Source organism: Hemitrygon akajei, chromosome 4, assembly GCF_048418815.1.
Source record: "Hemitrygon akajei chromosome 4, sHemAka1.3, whole genome shotgun sequence".
Lineage (NCBI taxonomy): Eukaryota > Metazoa > Chordata > Chondrichthyes > Myliobatiformes > Dasyatidae > Hemitrygon > Hemitrygon akajei.
The window spans coordinates 39,738,268-39,759,783 of NC_133127.1; the positions used below are offsets into that span (position 1 = coordinate 39,738,268).

A 21,516-nucleotide genomic window follows, 5' to 3' on the forward strand; every position below is an offset into this window, starting at 1 on the left:
ATATTTAACACTAATGAAATCACCAGGGATCAAGTAGAGGATTTTGAAGGTGAACAGATTGTACTGGTTCAGCCAGGCAGACCAATGCCTCCACTTCCTCAGCAAGCTAAAGAAACTAAGTATGTTCAAAGTCTCAAAGGTTTATTTATAATCAAAGTATATAAATCTGAAACTCTTCAATTCTTGATGTCCCGATGTCTGTCACCAGTTTTTACAAATACACCAGAGGAAGCATCTTAACTGATGCATTACAGCATGGTACGGTCACGGCTCTGCCCAAGACCACGAGGAATTGCAGAGGGTTGTGAACGCAGCCCAGTCATTCACGCAAACCAGCCTCCCTGCCACTGACTCCATCTACACTTAATGTTGTCTAGGGAAAACGGCCAACGTAACAAAGAACCTCTCCCACCCCAGTCGCTTTCTTTTCTCCCCCCTCCCCCCAATGGGCAGAAAATACAAAAGCTTGAGAGCACACATCACTGGGCTCAAGGACGGTTTCTATTATCAGAATCTTCAAGAGACCTCTCATACACTAAAGATGAACTCTTGATCTCCCAGTCTACATCATCATGGCTCTTAGACTTTATTTTGTCTACCTGAATTGCATTTTCACTGTAGCTGTATTGGTATATTCTGCATTCCATTTAACATTTTACCACATTGATGTACTTACGTATGGAATGTTTTGTCTGGATAGGTCTGCTCTTATCAAATTATGGTATTGCTTTGCACTGTTGTAACTGTATGTTATAATTATGTGGTTTTTTTGGTCAGTTAGTCTTGGAACTGTATGTTATAATTATGTGGTTTTTTTGGTCAGTTAGTCTTGGTCTGTCTTGTGTTTATGTGATATCATACTGGAGGAACATTGAATTTCCCCTTGGGGATGAATAAAGTATCTATCTATCTATCTATCTATCTAATAAATTAATTCAGTTTCCAATCCCAACCTTATTGAATATCAGAACAGGCTTGAGGGGCTGACTGATCCAGTACCTCAGGTTTCTCTGCTCCTGGGATCTGTACAAAGTGGAAATACAGGTTAAAATAAGTGTCAACAAATCTGCTTCCTATTGCTGGTCCAGAAATGATGGGCTGTAATAATTCTGTGATTCCACCATCTGGCTAATGCACACACTCCTTGCCTGATGAGATTTGACTGAAATTGTTTGCAGCAAGTTTTATTTAGTTTTGAGATGATAGCAACTTGGAACACCAAACTAGTCATGGGTTTCTTTGTATGATAGAGGAGAAGTGCACTCAGCCCATTGAGTCCATGCCAGCTCCCAGCAGAGTAATATTTGGATAAAAATTGGTGCTTCATTTTCAGTGTGGACTCAGTGGGCAGCTGGGCCTGAGTTTGTGCTTCATCCAATAACTGGAGACCTGTCTTTTATATATTTAGAGATGCAACATGGTAACAGGCCCTTCCAGCCCAAAGAGCTGTGCTGCCCAATTACACCCAAGTGACCAATTACGTCTTTGGAATGTGGAGGAAACCTGCACGGTCATGGGGATAACTTATAAACTCCTTACAGACAGTGGCATAATTGAACCCAGGTTATTGGTGCTGTAATAGCATTACACCAGCTGCTACACTATCATGCTGCTCACTAAAGAACTTCTACTTTGCTGATTAAACATAGAACATTTACTTATATTTTTAGTGCTGTATTATTTCTGAGGTTAAGGTGTCGAATAGTAATAGTATTCTCGTGATGTTTGAACATTGTGTTTCTAAAGTCTGCTTAATTACTGGCACCAGGGGGTTTAGAATTTAATGTATTTATGTTAATGACAGAACATTGGGCACTTGACTCACATCTCATTTTCCTGAAAGATTGAGAGTTAGGCAAATACGCTAGCAAATTCACACGGTTTGCTTTTTTTATACATCTCTAAAACGTGCTCAAGTAGGGAAATCCATGTCTATTAGCAGCAAATGAACCAACTGTATTCCACCAGTCATAATGTGTTTAGTGTCTCCTTGTGAGTTAGCGGGTCTAAGTCTCCCTGGTATAACTTTGAATGCAATCTCTCACCTTGCACACTGCACCTAGCATGCAAGGGACTGGTTTTGAATAAGTACACTCCCATTGATTTTAGTAGAATGATGTTATCAAGCTGCAATGAGATAGCCACTCTGTGATGGAGCAGGAGGGCTAATTCAGTTCAAGGGTTACAAGGACACAGCTGTCAATGTCAACAGTTAAGATAGCTAATAGTAGCTAATGGACGAGTTGAGTTAAATTAAAAAAAGAGATTAGCGGTTCTCTAAAACCAGTGCTCTAGGGAGAGTCTTGTTAATCCACTGGGGTGGTTTGGTTGCATTGTACAGGGAACAGAGTGCAGAACAAAAGTGGATATCTTGGAGCAAGGAGATTTTGCTCATCACACACTATCATTTGTCAAACCCTGGCCATCTATTCAGTATGTGCAGTGCTTAATGTATTAATTCAAATCAAGTCAACTCGAGTTTATCATCATGTGCATATGTATAGGTACCAGTGCTATGAAAAGCTTGCTTGCATCATAGACATGTAAGTACAGACAAAACAGAACATAAATTTTACATAATTTATACAAGACAATGAAGTAAAAGCAAGATTTTAGTTTAAAAAAACCCCACAATTATAGACTGGTCCATGATAGTGCAAGGTGTAGTCTGTAGCATTCCATTGCTGAGGAAGGGTTTGAGTTGTAGAATTGTGCTGGCTAATTTAAGAACCCTAATGGCTGTAGAAAAGTTCCTTTTTAAAAAGTCTAACCATGTTCAGTCTATTGTGATAAATCAAGGATGATTTTTTTAATTAGTAAATTGGTTTATTATTGTCACATATTCTGAGATATAGTGATAAACTTTATTTTGTATGGCATCCTTACAGATCAGTTCATTATATCAGCGCACTGAGATGTTACAGAGAAACCAATAACAATATGCAGAATGAAGTATTACAGTTACAGAGAAAGTGCTGTTCAGGCAGTCAGTAAGGTGCAAGGCCAGAATGAGGTAGATTGTGAGGTCAAGAGTTCATCTTGTCGTACCAGGTGACTATTCAATGGTCTTGTGACAGTGGGATAGAAGCTATCCTTGAGTCTTCTGCCTGACGGGGGGAGTGGACAGGGAAAAGAGGGAATATCTAGGTGGCTGGGGTCTTGGAGTTCTTTGATTATGTTGGCTACTTTACTGAGGCAGCAATGACTGTAGATAGAAAGCATTCCCAATAAAACTAACTTTTAAGAAGATAGTGAATACCCACTCACACGGAGTTGAAGGAACTCCCTCCCTGAAAGGACAGAAGAGCCAAGCTACCTGAATCACATTTTAAAAGTGCTCATTTAGCTTTTCTAATTGGGAGTTAAGAAGTAACATTATACTGGAGTGCTCTTTCACAGTCATCACAGACATGATGTACTGAATGGCTCCTTCTGTGCCATTGAGTTCTGTCATTTGAAAGTTTTGTAATGAATCAGCTTCCCACTCTCAGACTCAAAGCAGTAACTGATTTAATCTTCCAGTTGTCATAACATTTCAGTCACTTACTTAGCTTATTTTTTCATTCATTCATGGTACATGAATGTTGCTGGAAAAATGAAGATATATTGTTCTAGTTGTCCTTGAACTGTGAAAGCACTCCCTCAGTGTAGTTGGGCTAGGATTTAGGGTCAGAAACAATAAAGAAATACTGGTACATATTATATTTGTAAATCAGAATGGTGGAACTTGTTGGTATTCCAGGTGCACTCATTGCCCTTGTTCGTGTGATTAACAAGTAAGTTAAAGAATAGTGTTACATTGAAAACAAGAGTAGACAAAGTGTGGATTGTACCTACACTTCTCACTGTCCTAGTAAAACAACCAAAATAATCAAAGACCCCACCCCAATTCCAGAAATTCTTTCTTCTCCCTGCTCGTATTGGGCAGAAGACACAAAGCCTGAAAGTGCACACCACTAGACTCAAGACAGCTTCTGTCTTGCCATTATAAGACTAGTGAATTGTCCCCTAGTACGATAAGGAGGACGCTTGACCTCATTTTACCTCGTGATGACCTTGCACCTTATTGTCTACCTTTGCTGTAATTTCTCTGACCGTAACACTTTCTGATAACTGCTTTATCTTCCACTATCTCAATGAATTATTGCAATGAGATAATCTTCATGAACAGTTCGCAAGACAGCTTTTTTTTTTACAGCCCCTCTCTATATCTTCACTTGGAGAGTGGTGGATAAGGTATTGATTTCAACTTTTAAGAGAAGATTGGATAAGTACATGGATGGGAGGGTATGAGGGCTGTGGAGCAGATTCAGGGCAATGTACCTAGGCAGAATAGAAGTTCACCACTGACTAGATGGACAGAGGGTCTGTTTTTTTGTTGTTGTTGTGCTCAATGGCTCCATGTGACAATAATAAGCAATTTAATAATTTTCTAACTTAATAGCTATAAGGGCCAGTAGTAGACCAGAGGACTGAGAAGTTTTAGGATCCAGCAGCAGAAGTCTATAAAGCTCATAAGATGTAGCTGTTGATGATGAACACCTGGAACTTATCCAGTACATCTGGGTGAAAGGGCTCCAACAGAACTTTGACTAAAAGAAAAGCCAGTGGGTGTCTGTGATTTAGCAAGTTCTGCCTGAAAAAGCAGTGAAGGGGGATTGAATAATACATTCCAGAAGGGAATTAGACCTACACTTGGAAAGGGAAAATATTGCTGGTCCGCAGGGAGTGTATAGAGGGACTACTACTACTAATTAGATCTTTCAATGAACCAGCAGATGTACAGAGGGCTGAAGGGTCTCTTGGGGAGTACATTGCAAAGTTTCACAACCTTCTCTCAATCCAGACCTAAATCTAATATTGAATATGATACCTGGCCAAGTCTCTACTCTTGGGAAAAAAATTCTTGGCATTTACACAATCAGAAAGAGATTTAAGAATTTTATATGTTTCAACAATATCACTTCCCATTCTTCAGGGAGTTCAACCTCACTATATACAATTCCTTCATTGGAACAAAGGAGGATGGGGAAAGATTTAATTAAAATATATAAAATTATATAGTCATGGAGTCTGCTGCATAGGGACAAAATGTACTGGACCTGAAATGTTAACTGTTTCTATTTCCACATATGCTACCTGACCTGCTGAGTGCTTCCAGCATTTTCTGCATTTATTTTGTGTTACAATTCAATCATTTAAAGCATGTTGTAAATCTGCATAATGTACACTTTAGCTAACCCTTCTGATATCCTGCAAACCAACTATAGTGTTGTTTTCTTGTCTCTCTACAGCTGAGCCCAGCCATTATGGATACTCTTCTAAAGGGAACCTTCAATGCCACCTTATATAATCCACTCCTGAGTCCTCCACCAACGCCTAAACATCCAGACCCCCCTCTGTTCCAGAACCTGTGACCCTGAGCTGACCTTCGAACTACACCAGGTAGTAAATATGGCTATACAAAAGCCATTTCTGCAACCTATTATTCTCATAGTTTTTGCCAGATAGTATGAATTAAAAGAAAATAGTAATATTGAATTAAGATTGGAAATGGGAATTAGATGGATCTGACCTTCCCTTCATTTTTTTGCACAGAATATCTGAACATTGGTGAGGTTATAAGCCAAATTGACAATATAGTGAATAATTAGGCCTTTCAGCCTATCAGGTCATGCTGACTGTTGTACCCATTCACTCTAAACCTATTTTACTTACCCTACTTTCACTTTAATTCCCTGCCACACCAGTTCCCTCATTCCCACCCCCCAGATTCTGCCATTCACTTACAATCTAGTGAAATTATCAGTGACGGAAATTTCCACACTGGGGAGACCCATTTGGTCACAGACAGAATGTACAGACTTGATACAGCCAGCACTAGTGGTTGGGATCCCTGGCACTGCAAGATAGTAGCTCTTCCTGTTGCATTATACCATCCATTATTCCTGCCCTTGTGATCATTGTTTTTATACAAGAGCTCGGTTAAGTTTTTGGTTATTGGAGACCACTGTGACACTGTGATGGTGTATTTGAGAATGAGACGGAGGAAGTGCTCATTTCCAGACACTAGTTGGTCTGGAGTTGTAGAGTAGTGAGACTTCTGGTCCAAGGTAGGGGAGAAAGGGCAGTGGTCAGGAAGTTCAGGAGCACAGGAAAGGCAGAGGACCAGGAGGAAAGCCTTATCCTGCAAGAGAGTGAGTGACCAGAAACTGGGGAGTGGAGAGAGTGCAGTGGAGGGAGTGGGGTTGAGGGAGAGGGAGAGTGAAGAGAGAAAGCAAAGATGGTGGATGGGGAAGAGAGAGAGATCAGGAGGAAGCTGTAAGAGAGATGAGAGAGAGGATAAGGAATTGAACAACAGAGGTCTTGTGAGGAATGATCTCAGTAGGTGTGAGTAGCTGTGGATATAAGGCTTCTGGTGTGAGTGTGTGTACGTGTGTGTGTGTCATGTACACTGTCAGTGTGGCTGTGTGTGTGTATGTCATGTACACTGTCAGTGTGGGTGTGTGTGTGTACGTGTGGCTGTGTGAGTCATGTACACTGTCAGTGTGGGTGTGTGTGTGTGTGTGGCTGTGTGAGTCATGTACACTGTCAGTGTGGGTGTGTGTACGTGTGGCTGTGTGAGTCATGTACACTGTCAGTGTGTGTGTGTGTACGTGTGGCTGTGTGAGTCATGTACACTGTCAGTGTGGGTGTGTGTGTGTACGTGTGGCTGTGAGAGTCATGTACACTGTCAGTGTGGGTGTGTGTGTGTACGTGTGGCTGTGTGAGTCATGTACACTGTCAGTGTGGGTGTGTGTGTGTACGTGTGGCTGTGTGAGTCATGTACACTGTCAGTGTGGGTGTGTGTACGTGTGGCTGTGTGAGTCATGTACACTGTCAGTGTGGGTGTGTGTGTGTACGTGTGGCTGTGTGAGTCATGTACACTGTCAGTGTGGCTGTGTGTACGTGTGGCTGTGTGAGTCATGTACACTGTCAGTGTGGGTGTGTGTGTGTGTGTGGCTGTGAGAGTCATGTACACTGTCAGTGTGGGTGTGTGTGTGTGTGTGGCTGTGTGAGTCATGTACACTGTCAGTGTGGGTGTGTGTGTGTACGTGTGGCTGTGTGAGTCATGTACACTGTCAGTGTGGCTGTGTGTACGTGTGGCTGTGTGAGTCATGTACACTGTCAGTGTGGGTGTGTGTGTGTACGTGTGGCTGTGAGAGTCATGTACACTGTCAGTGTGTGTGTGTGTACGTGTGGCTGTGTGAGTCATGTACACTGTCAGTGTGGGTGTGTGTGTGTACGTGTGGCTGTGTGAGTCATGTACACTGTCAGTGTGGGTGTGTGTGTGTACGTGTGGCTGTGAGAGTCATGTACACTGTCAGTGTGGGTGTGTGTGTGTACGTGTGGCTGTGTGAGTCATGTACACTGTCAGTGTGGGTGTGTGTACGTGTGGCTGTGTGAGTCATGTACACTGTCAGTGTGGGTGTGTGTACGTGTGGCTGTGTGAGTCATGTACACTGTCAGTGTGGGTGTGTGTGTGTACGTGTGGCTGTGTGAGTCATGTACACTGTCAGTGTGGGTGTGTGTACGTGTGGCTGTGTGAGTCATGTACACTGTCAGTGTGGGTGTGTGTACGTGTGGCTGTGTGAGTCATGTACACTGTCAGTGTGGGTGTGTGTGTGTACGTGTGGCTGTGTGAGTCATGTACACTGTCAGTGTGGGTGTGTGTGTGTGTGGCTGTGTGAGTCATGTACACTGTCAGTGTGGGTGTGTGTACGTGTGGCTGTGTGAGTCATGTACACTGTCAGTGTGGGTGTGTGTGTGTACGTGTGGCTGTGTGAGTCATGTACACTGTCAGTGTGGGTGTGTGTGTGTGTGGCTGTGTGAGTCATGTACACTGTCAGTGTGGGTGTGTGTACGTGTGGCTGTGTGAGTCATGTACACTGTCAGTGTGGGTGTGTGTGGCTGTGTGAGTCATGTACACTGTCAGTGTGGGTGTGTGTGGCTGTGTGAGTCATGTACACTGTCAGTGTGGGTGTGTGTGTGTGAGAGTCATGTACACTGTCAGTGTGGGTGTGTGTACGTGTGGCTGTGTGAGTCATGTACACTGTCAGTGTGGGTGTGTGTACGTGTGGCTGTGTGAGTCATGTACACTGTCAGTGTGGGTGTGTGTGGCTGTGTGAGTCATGTACACTGTCAGTGTGGGTGTGTGTGTGTGTGGCTGTGTGAGTCATGTACACTGTCAGTGTGGGTGTGTGTGTACGTGTGGCTGTGTGAGTCATGTACACTGTCAGTGTGGGTGTGTGTACGTGTGGCTGTGTGAGTCATGTACACTGTCAGTGTGGGTGTGTGTGTGTGTGGCTGTGTGAGTCATGTACACTGTCAGTGTGGGTGTGTGTGTACGTGTGGCTGTGTGAGTCATGTACACTGTCAGTGTGGGTGTGTGTACGTGTGGCTGTGTGAGTCATGTACACTGTCAGTGTGGGTGTGTGTGTGTACGTGTGGCTGTGTGAGTCATGTACACTGTCAGTGTGGGTGTGTGTGTGTACGTGTGGCTGTGTGAGTCATGTACACTGTCAGTGTGGGTGTGTGTGTGTGTCTGAATCTATATGTGTCTGTCTGGTTTTCTTTTTGTGCTTGTGTGCCCACACAAGAGCCAGTGTTCAACAATCATGCACACTGATCAGAACTCACACATGGGCACCTTCTGCTCCTCAGGACAGAAGAAGAAAATCATCCTCAACTCCAGGAGACTGCTTATGATAAAAAGAGAAAATATCTAATTTGAAGATGAGATGCTGTTTCCTAATCCATGTTAGACCATGGAGCAGAATTAGTCCATTTGGCCCACTGAGTCTGCTCTGCCATTTCATCATGGCCAATTATTATCCCTCTCAATCCCATTCTCTTGTTCAGTTGCAGAATTACTGGAAATTTTCTGAAAGCAAAACTTCATATTTGCAGGACTAATGCAGCAGCATTATTTCAGAATTTACAGCAGAGAAATAGGCTCCCGATTCAGAAAAAAACTAGACCATAAGCAAGTAAAAAAATTGTTTCAGGCATTTGGTATCAGTTCCCAATATAAATAAATCACCGACTTGTGATCATGAAAAGATTACAAATTTTATATACAGAACAACTTTAAATACTAAAATCTTAAACGAGTCTGAGTGGACATTCCTGTGAAGATGGCAGGATTACTTAGGAGGGGCTAGTCCCTTTAAGGCCAAGGACTGGCTCACGTGATTCACACAGCCTTGTCCCAGTGCCATTATGGAAAATAAATCAGGCAGCCAGTTCCCAGCAGAGGGTTAGCTGTCCCATTCATTGTTGTAAATCTCTTAAGCCAGGAAGAAATTAGTGCAGTCAGTACATTGATCTTACAAGGTTAATGTTAAATTGGCAACAAAAGTTATTAACAACCAAAGAGACAGTTCACAGAAGTTTTCAGTACTGGCAATTGTTACCTCTTACAGTGCATTATCTGATGACATGCTGTAATTATACCGTATTGGTGCTTTTCCTAAGCAGCCTATTAATCTAATGGGCAAATGTCCCATTCTCCCAGTACTAAGCCTTCAGTGAACTGTCTACAACTAATGCAGCTACAGTTATTTATGTCTGCATGCATTGCTTTCTGCAGCCTTTCATCAAGAGTGGTTCTTTACTCCTTCAGCTAATCAAAATGAAATAACTCATGGCAGTGTTTTGCCAAATCCTAGAAGTGTATAAATCACAGTGTACTTTGTGTGCACTTTTCAAACAGCCCATAGTACAATTCCTTTGAAAGGTTGACTGCACAATCGGATAATAACAGGTTTTGTTACAAAACACACATTCCATCAGAATTCCTTCACTTATAGATAATATTAGATATTACATAGAATTTATAGAATATTGAGTCATAAAGCCACACTGCACAAGAACACGGACAAATGAGACTAGCTGAGGTGGGCATCTTGGTTGGAATGCAGTGGTTGGTGCAAGCCAGCCAAGATGCCAATCCTATTTCCTTGTGTTTGGCCCATATCCCTCTCATTCATTTCCTATCCATGTACCTGTCCAAGTATCTTTAAAATGTTGTTAATGTATCAGCCTCAGCCACTTCCCTTAGCAGCTCATTCTATATTTGGGTAGAAGATTTACCCCTCAGCTTCCTATTAGTTTCTTCCCTTCTCACCTTAAACCTAGGCTCTCTAGTTGTTATTTCCCCAATCCTGGGAAAAAGACTACATGGATTTACCCAATCTATGTCCCTCATGGTTTTATATACCTCCTATAACAGACAGAGTCGACTGTACTTCCTTAGAAGGTTGGCGTCATTCAATGTCTGTAGTGAGATGCTGAAGATGTTCTATAGGTCAGTTGTGGAGAGCGCCCTCTTCTTTGTGGTGGCGTGTTGGGGAGGAAGCATTAAGAAGAGGGACGCCTCACGTCTTAATAAGCTGGTAAGGAAGGCGGGCTCTGTCGTGGGCAAAGTACTGGAGAGTTTAACATCGGTAGCTGAGCGAAGGGCGCTGAGTAGGCTACGGTCAATTATGGAAAACTCTGAACATCCTCTACATAGCACCATCCAGAGACAGAGAAGCAGTTTCAGCGACAGGTTACTATCGATGCAATGCTCCTCAGACAGGATGAAGAGGTCAATACTCCCCAATGCCATTAGGCTTTACAATTCAACCGCCAGGACTTAAGAACTTTTTAAAAGCTATTATTAATGCTTTTTGAGATAGTGATTTAGATGCATATCATATTTTTTTACTGAGTTAAGTATTGTATGTAATTAGTTTTGCTACAACAAGTGTATGGGACATTGGAAAAAAAGTTGAATTTCCCCATGGGGATGAATAAAGTATCTATCTATCTATCTATCTATCTATAAGATCACTGCTCTTTCTCCTACACCTGCATAAATAAAGTCTTAGCCTGCTTAAGCTCTTTGTAACTCAGACCCTTTGAGTCATGGCAATATCCTCATAAATCTTTTCTGCACTCTCTCCAGCATAGTGGCATCTTTCCTCTACCAGGGAGACCAAAACAGAACACAATATTCCAAATGTGGCCTGTCTTGTACAACTGCTGCATAACATCTTAACTCCTATACTCAATGCCCTGACAAGTTATAGTATGGAAAGGCTATTTTATATAACTGATCCACGCTGCAGATTCTTCTCCATTCCAGCTTCCTCCCATCACTTCTCATCAAATCCTATCAAGGTCACTTTCTATCCCTTCCTTCTTAAAGTTATTAAACTTCTCCGTAAATGCACGACTCCACCATTTTCACCACTCCTTGGGTGAAGAAGTTTTTTTCTGAATTTCAAAATCAGAATCAGAATTAGATTTATTGTCTTATATGGCAAGAAATGTGTTGTTCTGCAGCAGATGTACTGTGCAAAGACACAAAATATACCAAATAGTTCAAAAAAGAATAATAAGAAAAAAGGTCATGTCCATGGACCAAATCTATTTTATACCTAAATTCACATTCATAAACTTACATTCTCCATAGCAGAAAATATTTTGTCATAAATTCATACAGTGTGGAAATAACCCCATTGACCCAACTCTTCCATGCCGACCATGGAGCCTACCAAGCTAATCCCTGTTTTTTGATTGACTCATAACCCTTTAACCTCTCTTATATATGTACTTAAATAAATATTTTTCAAAAATTGCCTTAGCCATTTCCACTGGATCATTCCATATACCATATGCACCAGCCTTTGTATGAAGAGGTTGTCCCTCAGCTCCCTTTTAAATTTTCTTTCACTCTTTCCATTTTAATGATATCTTTCCTATAATAGGGCAACCAAATTTGTACGCAATGCTCCAACTGTGGTGTCACTGATGTCTTGTATAACTTGTCTCCTTCTGCCCTACCAAACTTTTCTGATTTATTTTAGGGAAACGGTTACTTTAGAAAATAAAATTATATTTTGTTACATTATATTTTTGCTTGGAGATTTTTTGAATGAGATAAATTCACATGAACTATATTTTGTTTTTGCTTTTGGTCCATTAAGGAAACAACATGCATTACCAATTGTATACAAAGCATTTTACAATTCATCAAGGTAAACTGGTGGGAACTGTCCAGTATTTTGTCTCCTCCTCCATCAAGATTCTTTGTCAAAGAGCAGCACATTTATGATGCAGAAGGAAGACCTTTGACCCAACCAGTCCATCCTGGCTGTTAAAGAGCTGTAGGGTGCATTTATTTTGAGAGAACAGGCTTATTAAAACAGGGATATAATGCTGAGGCTTTATAAGACTTTGGCTAGAATGCACTTGGATTGTGAGCCCCTTATCTAAGAAAGGATGTGCTGGCATTGAAAAATGTCCAGAGAATGATCCTGCGAAGACTGTCTGAGGAGTGAGGAGCGATTGATGTCTCTGGGCCTGTACTCACTGGTGTGTAGAAGATCAATAGGTCAATAGGTACATTTAGTGTCAGAGAGATACATCCTGAAATCCTTTTTCTTTGCAAACATCCACAAAAACAGAGGAGTGCCCCAAAGAATGAATGCCAGTTAAACGTTAGAACCCCAAAGACCACCTCCAACTCCCCCTCCCACACACAAGCAGCAGCAAAGCAACAGCCCCCCACCCTTTTCCCACCAGCAAAAAAGCATCGGTGCTTCCCACCGAGCACTCAAGCGTACGGCAAAGCATCAATAAAGGCACGGACTTGCAGTACCTCAACGACTACCCGTTCACCCGGTAATTCGACATACCACAGGCTCTCTCTCTCCCTAATAAGGGAAAAAGAGCTGTCCCTGTTTCACATCGAGAGGGGAGATATAACAAACAACTCGCTGATTAATGAAGTTAAAAGTCTGTTGTGTCACTTTTTCCAAGCTCTATGCCCAGAGAGTTGGCCCCAGAAAGGTTCAGCTGTCTTGGCACACAGCCCACGGCTGCTAACCTGCTACTCCTGATATTCCGTGCTCTCCCGCAACGCCTCAGTCAGGGGCACCAGTCTACAATCAGCCCATTTCCAGAGCCATGAAAATCCAGCACCCTGAAGGCATGCTAGTCTTCCAGGTCGCATTTTTGGGATATCAAAAAGCAACCGGTCTTGAGGTTTTGAGAGAGGCTCCCATTCCCGCAAAGAACCTAAGGCAGAGTGTAACTCCAGGTCAGGGTCTTCAAAAGAACCTTGAAAAAGTATAAAAGTGATATCAACGGTAGAAGTAGAGCTGTGTCCAAAAATACAAGCAAAGGAATCACCGTCTAACGCCATCATAACTTTGCTCGTTGAAACCTTTAAAATATTGAAAGGCCTAGAGAAAATGAATGTAGAAGGGATGTTTCTGATAGTCTAGGACCAGAGGGCACAGCCTCAGAATAGTAGGACATCCCTTTAGGACAGAGATGAGGCGGAATCTCTTCAGCTAGTGGGTAGAGAATTTGTTGCATAGACAGCTGTGGAAGCCAAGAAATTGGGTATTTTTAAAGCAAAAGTTGATAGGTTCTTGATTAGTAAGGGTCTTAAAGGCTATGGGGGAAAATGCAGGAGAATGGGGTTGAAAGGGATAATCAATCAGCCATGATGGAACGGCAGAGCCTTGTACAGCCACACTATAACCTTACTTTCTCCGGCAGCTCATCCCATATACATAACACACTGTATGTAAACGTTGCTCCTCAAGTTCTTAATCTCTCCCCTCTTGACTTGAACCTCCACCTTCTAATTCTTGATTCCCCATCCCTGGGAAAAAGACAGATTGCATTCCCCTTATCTGTGCCCCTCATTATTTTATAAACCTCTCTAATATCACTTCTCAGTCTCCTCCACTCCAAGGAAAAATGTATTTCTCTATAACTCAGTTTCTTGAGTCTTGGCAACATCTTTGTAAATCTTTTCTGCACACTTTCCAGTTTAATAACATCTTTCCTATAACAAGGTATCGAAAATGGAACACAATACTTCAAGTGCGGCATCACCAATGCCTTGTACAGCCACACTATAACCTTACAACATCTATACTTAATGCCCTGATAGATGAAGGCTGGTGAGCCAGAAGCCTGTTTCACCACCCTGCCTATCCAAACCCTCTGCAACTCAAATGATTTGTTGCTTCTCCAATGCAAATGTTTACCCCAATGGACAAAGATCCTTTCCTTCTAGTATAAAGTTGAACTGTCTTCACTACGACTGTTGAACTATGTCTCTGTCTCTCCATTCATTCTCTAGGCTCTGCTGATCTTAGTACATATGTACAAAGTGAATTGGATCTGATTCCATATTGGTAGAGACAGTTTTGAATTATTATGTGTCCCAAATTCTGGAGCTAATAAAGATTAGACAAAAAACTGTAAGTAGAAGAACAAAGCAGGAACTCCAGTCTTTTCCCTCCAGGATCAAGGGTCAACAGATTAACTTCCTCCAAGGTGTCCTAATACTCCCAATAGAAAAATACTATGCTCAATCCTTAAGATTTTTACAATTTTGCTTAGTGAATTTAAGAGAAAAAAGTCAAAGAACAAACAGTCCCAGAGAAAAGAGTTTCAAAGAATGACTTTTGCTTAAGACTTAATTCCATGTAGGCTACAAAAGCTAAATGCAGGAAAGTGGGTAGTTGTCAAAGAGCCTGATCAGAAATAGCAATTACTCAGTTTGTTAATGGGCAAATTGCATACCTGTAAGAAAGAAAAGAAGTAGATCATTTATCCTGTCATACCTGCTTTCTCACTCTATAAGATCATGAGTAATCTAATCTTTGGCTTCAACTCTATCTTCTTGCCCTGAACCTATAAATCTTTATTCCTCTGCCGTCTACATCCCAGCCTGTGAGATAATTCTTTTGGAAAGTCAAACCAGCATAGTACTTATGCTATGAATGTTAGGGCACCAGGGAGTGTAGTGGAACAGAGGGCCCTACTACTACTCCTCATTGAAAGAGTGTCACAGGTAGATAGAGTGGTATAAAAGGTGTTTTAACATCCTAGCCTTCAGCAGTCAGAGCACTGTGTAGGAGTTGGGACATTACGTTTAATTTGTATAAGCTGTTGGTAAGGCCACGTTTGTATAGTTTTGATTGCTGTAATATAAGAAAGATGTGGTTAAGTAGGAAAGAGTACAGAGATTTACAAAAGATGTCACCAAGACTAGAGAGCCTGAGTTATGAGGTGAGGTTTGCCAGGTTGGGTCTTTATTTCTTGAAACGTGGGAGACTGTTGGACAGTCTTATAGAAGTTCTTAAAATTACGGGAGACATCAATAAGGTGGGTGGTAGCAGTCCTTTTCACATGGTAGGGGAGTCCAAATCTAGGAGGAATAGGCTTAGGGTCAGAGGGGAGAAAATTAAAAGGGACCTGAGGGGGATCTTGTTCACACAGATGATAGTGACTATATGGAATGAGCTGCCAAAGGAAGTGGTTGAGGCAAATATTACAGTATCATTTAAGATGCATATAGTTTGGAACTCAGAGGAGCAGGGCTTAGAGGGAATTGGCCAAATGCAGGAAATTGGGACGAGGTGGTTGGGCACCATGGTCAGCATGGATCCATTGGGCTGAAGGTGCTGCATTGCTCTGTGACTCTCCCACTCTAGCAGAGCATCCGAAGATTCACAATCCTTTGAGAGACAGAAAAAGCTCTTCCACATTTCATTCATAATCTTCGTCCCTTATTCTGATATACCGTTCCTGATTCTCGATTCTCCCAGGATGTAAACAACCTGTCAGACCTGCTTATTGTCTGACATGTTTCATAAGATTCCCTTACATTCTTAGAAACACCTGTGAGTACACACTTAACCTGCTCACTTTTTCTTCACGAGACAATCTCTCTCCTAAATGATTCATCTTTGCATAACCCCCAAGGCAAGTTTGTCTTTACAAAAACTAGCGCATAACTTACTCACAACAAAGAGTGAGCGACAAAAATTTGTCCGTAGTCAATCTATTAAACATACAACTTTATACTAGCTCCACCTTCTTTCTGTTCTGTTGTTAAAGATGTCCTGCATGAAAAAGATGAACTCAAGACCTCTCATCTACCTTGTTATGGTGTTGGCACTTAATTTGTTTACCTGGACAGCATGTTCTGTGTGACTGTAATGCTATATTACAAGTGGGACACCATGGTAGAATAGCAGTAGCAAGGCATTATTACAGCTCAGGGCATTCCAGAGTTTGGAGTTCAATTCCAGAGCTGTTCTGCAAGGATCCTCTGTACATCCTCCCCATGAAATGTGTGGGTTTTCTTTAAGTCCTCCAAGTTCTTCCTACAGTCCAAAGATGTACTGGGTAGATTCATTGGTAATTGAGAATTGTCCCATGATTAGGTTAGGGTTAATTGAGTTTGGTGGGGTTTGCTGGGGCAGTGTGGCTTGAAGAGATCAAAAGGCTTACTGTATTGCTAAAATAAAATCCATTATGCATTTTCTTTTTATACTTTTTTTCCTTTTGTACTCCTTCAGAGCCATCTGTCTGAATGGCATACAAAACAAAGCTGTTCACTGTGTCTCAGAGCTTCCTACGTTTCTGTGCAGTCAAATTGCTGTAGTAGGTAATGATACAGCCAATCAGTGGAGATTAACTCTGCCTCATCATTTCTTAAATATAGGGAAAGAGGAAAAGGAATGGGGATCTCGAAGAACACTACTGACTCTTCATCACTCTCAAAAAACTCTTAATTCACATGCAAGAAGTTCTTCATAAAGAAGCAACCCTCTCACATAAGCTTTCAGCATTGAAAATTTTCAGATACTGGACGTACATTAATTGACATCATTAAGTCAGATCTATGGCATGGATGTGATCAGGACAATTTAGTAATAATAATTGATCCCACTATGAATGTCCAGGGCTGCAATGAATAAAATAAAACTTCCCTTCATTTTTTGGCCCTTCCTTCTCCACTCGCTCATCATGTGATAGTTTTTTAATCTTCCTTTCTCAGTGCCTCTCTCTTTTTCTTGCAGAATTCCTGACTCTCGCTGTCTTTTGGACCTGGAAGTGTCTGTCATTCTTTTCTCACACTTTCTTCTGCACCGAGTAGTGCTGGCTTATATCTCAATCGATCCACAAGACACTTCCTCTTTCCAGCTCATTTCTGATATGATATTTGACCTTTCTTTCAGTCTCCAAATCAACAAGGTCTTCATACGCCTGCAATTCTGGCCTCTTGTGCATATCCACATCGTGCCTTCACATCCCTGCCTTCAGTTTCACCTTCAACTCTTAGTTTTGGAGTTTTCTCCCTAATCTGCTCTGTCTACTAAAGCCCTTCTGTAATGGCTGCTTTAAGCTCTATGTCACCTGTCCTTATGTGGTTCAGTGCTTGATAATGTTTCTGTGAGGTGCCTTGGAATGTTTTATTACTGTAAAAACACTATATAAATGCAAATTCTGTTGTTAATTACACTACTGAGAAGTGTTTTGTGAAGCTTCATTACATTAAGAGTGCTATCTCATCCCCACACAGACATATTGCCCTGAACAGGTTCATGACCCTGTGATAGGAAAAGAGATTGCAGCATCTCACCCTTTGGGTATCAAATTAATTTTCTTAATCTTTTCTAAGAGTCCCAGGAGTACAAACACACTTGATTCAAGCAATAGATCAGAGGTTTAGTCTCATCTTCATGTCAATACACTATCTCCCAATCCTATATTGAAGGTTGCCTTAACTTCTACCACACCCAACATTGCGGTGAAGTTACCAGGTTAAATATCTTGAGGTCTCTGATATTAGATTTGGTGATATGAGTTCAAATCCCACTTTAGGTACTGGGATCCTTAAGTTTTGTTGAACTAATCTGAAATTAGAATGCTATTATGGGCAATTATGATATTTGAAACCACCAGATTGTTTTAAATAGTCTGATTAATTTGAGGACATTAAGGAATGAAATTTGTGACATGAGTGATGACCCCATCCAGGATTTGACTGGTACCTCAACCACCACTGAGCATTCATTCTCTCGGTCACAGTGGCTGCACTGTGTCCTATGAAATGCACTGTAGCTTCTCAACCTGTGCTTTCCATATCTGTGACCTTTACTGTGATCCTGCTTGTCACCCTCCAGCAGCCGTCTCTGCCCCTCAACCTCCACTCACACCACCTCTCTGAATCAGACTCTCATTTTTTTCTTTGCCTACCTCTATTCACCTGCCTCTGTTTCCCAACTTCAACTTCACGCCCCCCCCCCCACCTTCCCATCTTCTTTCACCCCCCTCAGTCTACCAATCATCTTGGGCGCCTGTCACACCACTCCCCCTCTCCCCTCTACATTGGCCATCTTCCCTTCTCCATTCTCAGTCCTGTTGCAGAGTTTCAACCTGAAATGTCAGCAATTCCTTCATCGCTTCCTCCCACACCCTGCACAATTGCTGCTTGACCCATTGAGTTCCTCTAGGAGATTGTTTGTTGCTCCAGATCCCAGCATCTACAGACTCTGCCAACAAGAAGAATAAGGGCAACAGATGGATGGAAACCCCTCTACTTCACCCACCATCTTGAATTGGGACTCAAACATTCGTCCTCAAATTCTAGTGGGCGTTAATCCTAGAGCTTGTTCCCCAACGGCATGCTAGGAGCATCTTCACCAGGAGGACTGGTTCAAGACGACATCCTACCACCACCTTCTCAAAAGCACTCATGGTGGACCAAAAATGGCAGCAATACCTGTATCCCTAAGATGAATTTAAAAATGTGATGCCAGACCCACATCAAAATCTATCAACTACAAGAGTGATTGGGATAGGCACTATATGCTAACCCATATCCGAATTAGAAAACTGACATTTTTATTTCACACAAATGTCAGAAGATCCAAATAGCAGCTTGAGCAGAATAATCCAAGTTGAGGTATCAAAGGACTTTCCAGGGTTGATCCATGAAGTAAGGCACAAGAGGTGATGTTCTCCCTTGGATCATGTACAGCAGATGGATGAAAACCTCCACCTTCAGGTTCCCCTCAGATTCATTCATCTTGAATTGTGTGTGAGACAAGACCAGAGACTGTTAATGTACAATTATTCACTAACAAACCGAATACAAGCTCAGGAGGTACTCTTGATGCTGAGAAGGGAGAGAAATCGGGAGCTCAAAACCACAGGGAGGCAGCAGGAGGAATGGATTTTAAGGGAAGCTGGATGAATGCACCAGTGGGGAGAGAATGAAAGGAGGAGTGGGAGGAAGTTTGATTAAATCAGAAACACTGGCAAAGTTCATTTGCTTCAAATATTGTGTTGTACATGTGGTTTGCTATTTAATATATTTCCCAAGGCTGTTAAAAAAGATGAAGTAATCTATGTTAATACGTGCCTGAATATGAATCAGCAATTATTTTGCAAATGTATTCAGGCCCTGAAAGAGTTAGGCATCCTTGCAACTCATCCCTGTCTTCGTATTCCAATGTAATTACCGTAGATGTGAGTGGGAGGAGGAGAAGGGAGCTAGCTGAGAGAACAGGTTAAATGCTGTATTTAAACACCAACCAGTTAAAATTCAAATTGATGGCATCCTGAAGTCTTTACACTTTAACAGTGGAAGTGGGATCAAAGAGGACGCTAATCTTCCATCAGTAAATTGATATGATATGTTTGTTTACTGAGCTCGTGGTGAAATTGCATTTTCTGGTCTGTAGCATTTTGTTTGGTTCGTTGGCCGCTTGTTAAATAAATGGCCCATGTGCTGTTTTGCGTCACTTCCTCTTCACTTGACACATTGATTCATTGCTCAATCAATAAACCCGAGAAGGGATAAAAGCCTGGATCACTTCTCATTATTTTTACAAAGTTAGCCCATTCGTTTTTGTGTTGCACAGATAAAGAGTCCCTGGGTGTTCCAAAGCTGCCAATCCAAAAGGATTAAGGTAACCCTCTCCACTTTAAAAACTATATATTTTGTGAGGAAAACAATGGTAACAAATGGTAATTGGAGGTAGCAGTGCACAGACCAAGATATATCTCTAAAACAACATCACTGAATCCATAACTATTGTGGGATCTCACTGTGGTCAAATTTTCGGCTCCATTTCCCTCATTCTAGCGGAGCTTTACTGTCTAAAAAATGCCTTGAGATTATATTCTAGCTGGGCTTTACTGGCTGTAAAATGCTTTGAGACATTCTTATTTTGCCAAAGGCAACGCAGAAAGAAAGGTAAGGTCTTTCTTTAATTTACAATGCACTGCAGTCTCTTGTAATGCCATGTAGAAACTTAAGCTGCTCACATTATCAGAATTAATACCAGAGAAGAGTGAGGTAATGTATTTGGAAAGGGCAAACAAGAAAAAGAGATACCAAATAAATAGTAGCTTGTTCAGAAGCATTGGAGAATGTTGAGGAAAATATGCACAGATCCCTAAAGCTTCCCCCAGACATCAGGTGGATGGGAAAGTTTCCTTATTAGCCAAGGTGTAGAACACAAAAAGCAGTTAGGTCATAGTTGCTGTACCATTTACAGTTCTGGTCTCCACACTACAGGGAGAATGCAAAAGAACTAGAGCAGGTTCAAAGGAGATATATAAAATTTAGTTATTAGAAAAGGTGAGGTTCTTTAGGAAAGAGAAGGCCTAGATGGTATAAAATTACAAAAGATCAGCACAAGGTGAAAGGAAGCACTTATTCAATTTTGGTCCATCACGGAGCTACAGAGATTTCAGACGTGGAAAGATCCATGTGGGGATGTAGATCATGTTTTCATCCAAGTATGGTGGAGACCTGAAACTCATTGTCAAAAACTTATCACAAGGACTTGGTTCAACATTTGGTGTTGTAACCCACAAGAGTATGGACAGGGAACTGGGATATGACATTTTCTCTGTGCATGTTTCATTTGACATTGATCCAATGTGTGAAATTGTCTCCTCCCAGGCCCTACAGTTGTCAAACTCTGATGTTTTTGCATGCTGCTTAGTCATTGGGTCATACAGCACAAAGATACATTTTCAGCCACAGTGAAAAACATTTAGCATCACCGAGTCATAGAACACCACAGCACAAAAGCAGATCCTTCAGCCCATTTAATCTGTGCCAAATTGTGACTCTGCCTAGCACCATCAGCCCTCACCTGGACCATAGCCCTCCATACCCCTCCCATCCATGTACTTACCCAAGTTTCTCTTAAATAGATAGATAGATAGATACTTTATTCATCCCCATGGGGAAATTCAACTTTTTTTCCAATGTCCCATACACTTGTTGTAGCAAAACTAATTACATACAATACTTAACTCAGTAAAAAATATGATATGCATCTAAATCACTATCTCAAAAAGCATTAATAATAGCTTTTAAAAAGTTCTTAAGTCCTGGCGGTTGAATTGTAAAGCCTAATGGCATTGGGAAATTAAACCCATGGACTGGTGCAGAGCCAACAACCTGTCTCTGAATGTGAACAAAACAAAAGAGAGGGTTGTTGACTTCAGGAGGGCATGGAGTGACCACTCTCCGCTGAACATCAATGGCTCCTCGGTAGAGGTCATTAAGAGCACCAAATTTCTTGGTGTTCACCTGATGGAGAATCTCTCCTGGTCCCTCAACACCAAATCCATAGCAAAGAAAGCCCA

General features: G+C 41.6%; 1 protein-coding gene across 1 annotated transcript in view; it reads left to right on the forward strand.

The window, feature by feature from the left end:
- stpg2 (sperm-tail PG-rich repeat containing 2) overlaps window positions 1-19,652 on the forward strand; it is a 533,079-nt gene extending 513,427 nt beyond the window's left edge. The window contains exons 13-14 of the mRNA XM_073041898.1: window positions 5,295-5,445; window positions 16,565-19,652. Of these exons, the coding sequence (XP_072897999.1) occupies window positions 5,295-5,417 (123 nt within the window). The 3' untranslated portion in view covers window positions 5,418-5,445; window positions 16,565-19,652. The remainder of the gene's footprint in view (window positions 1-5,294; window positions 5,446-16,564) is intronic.
- Window positions 19,653-21,516: the final 1,864 nt, after the last annotated feature.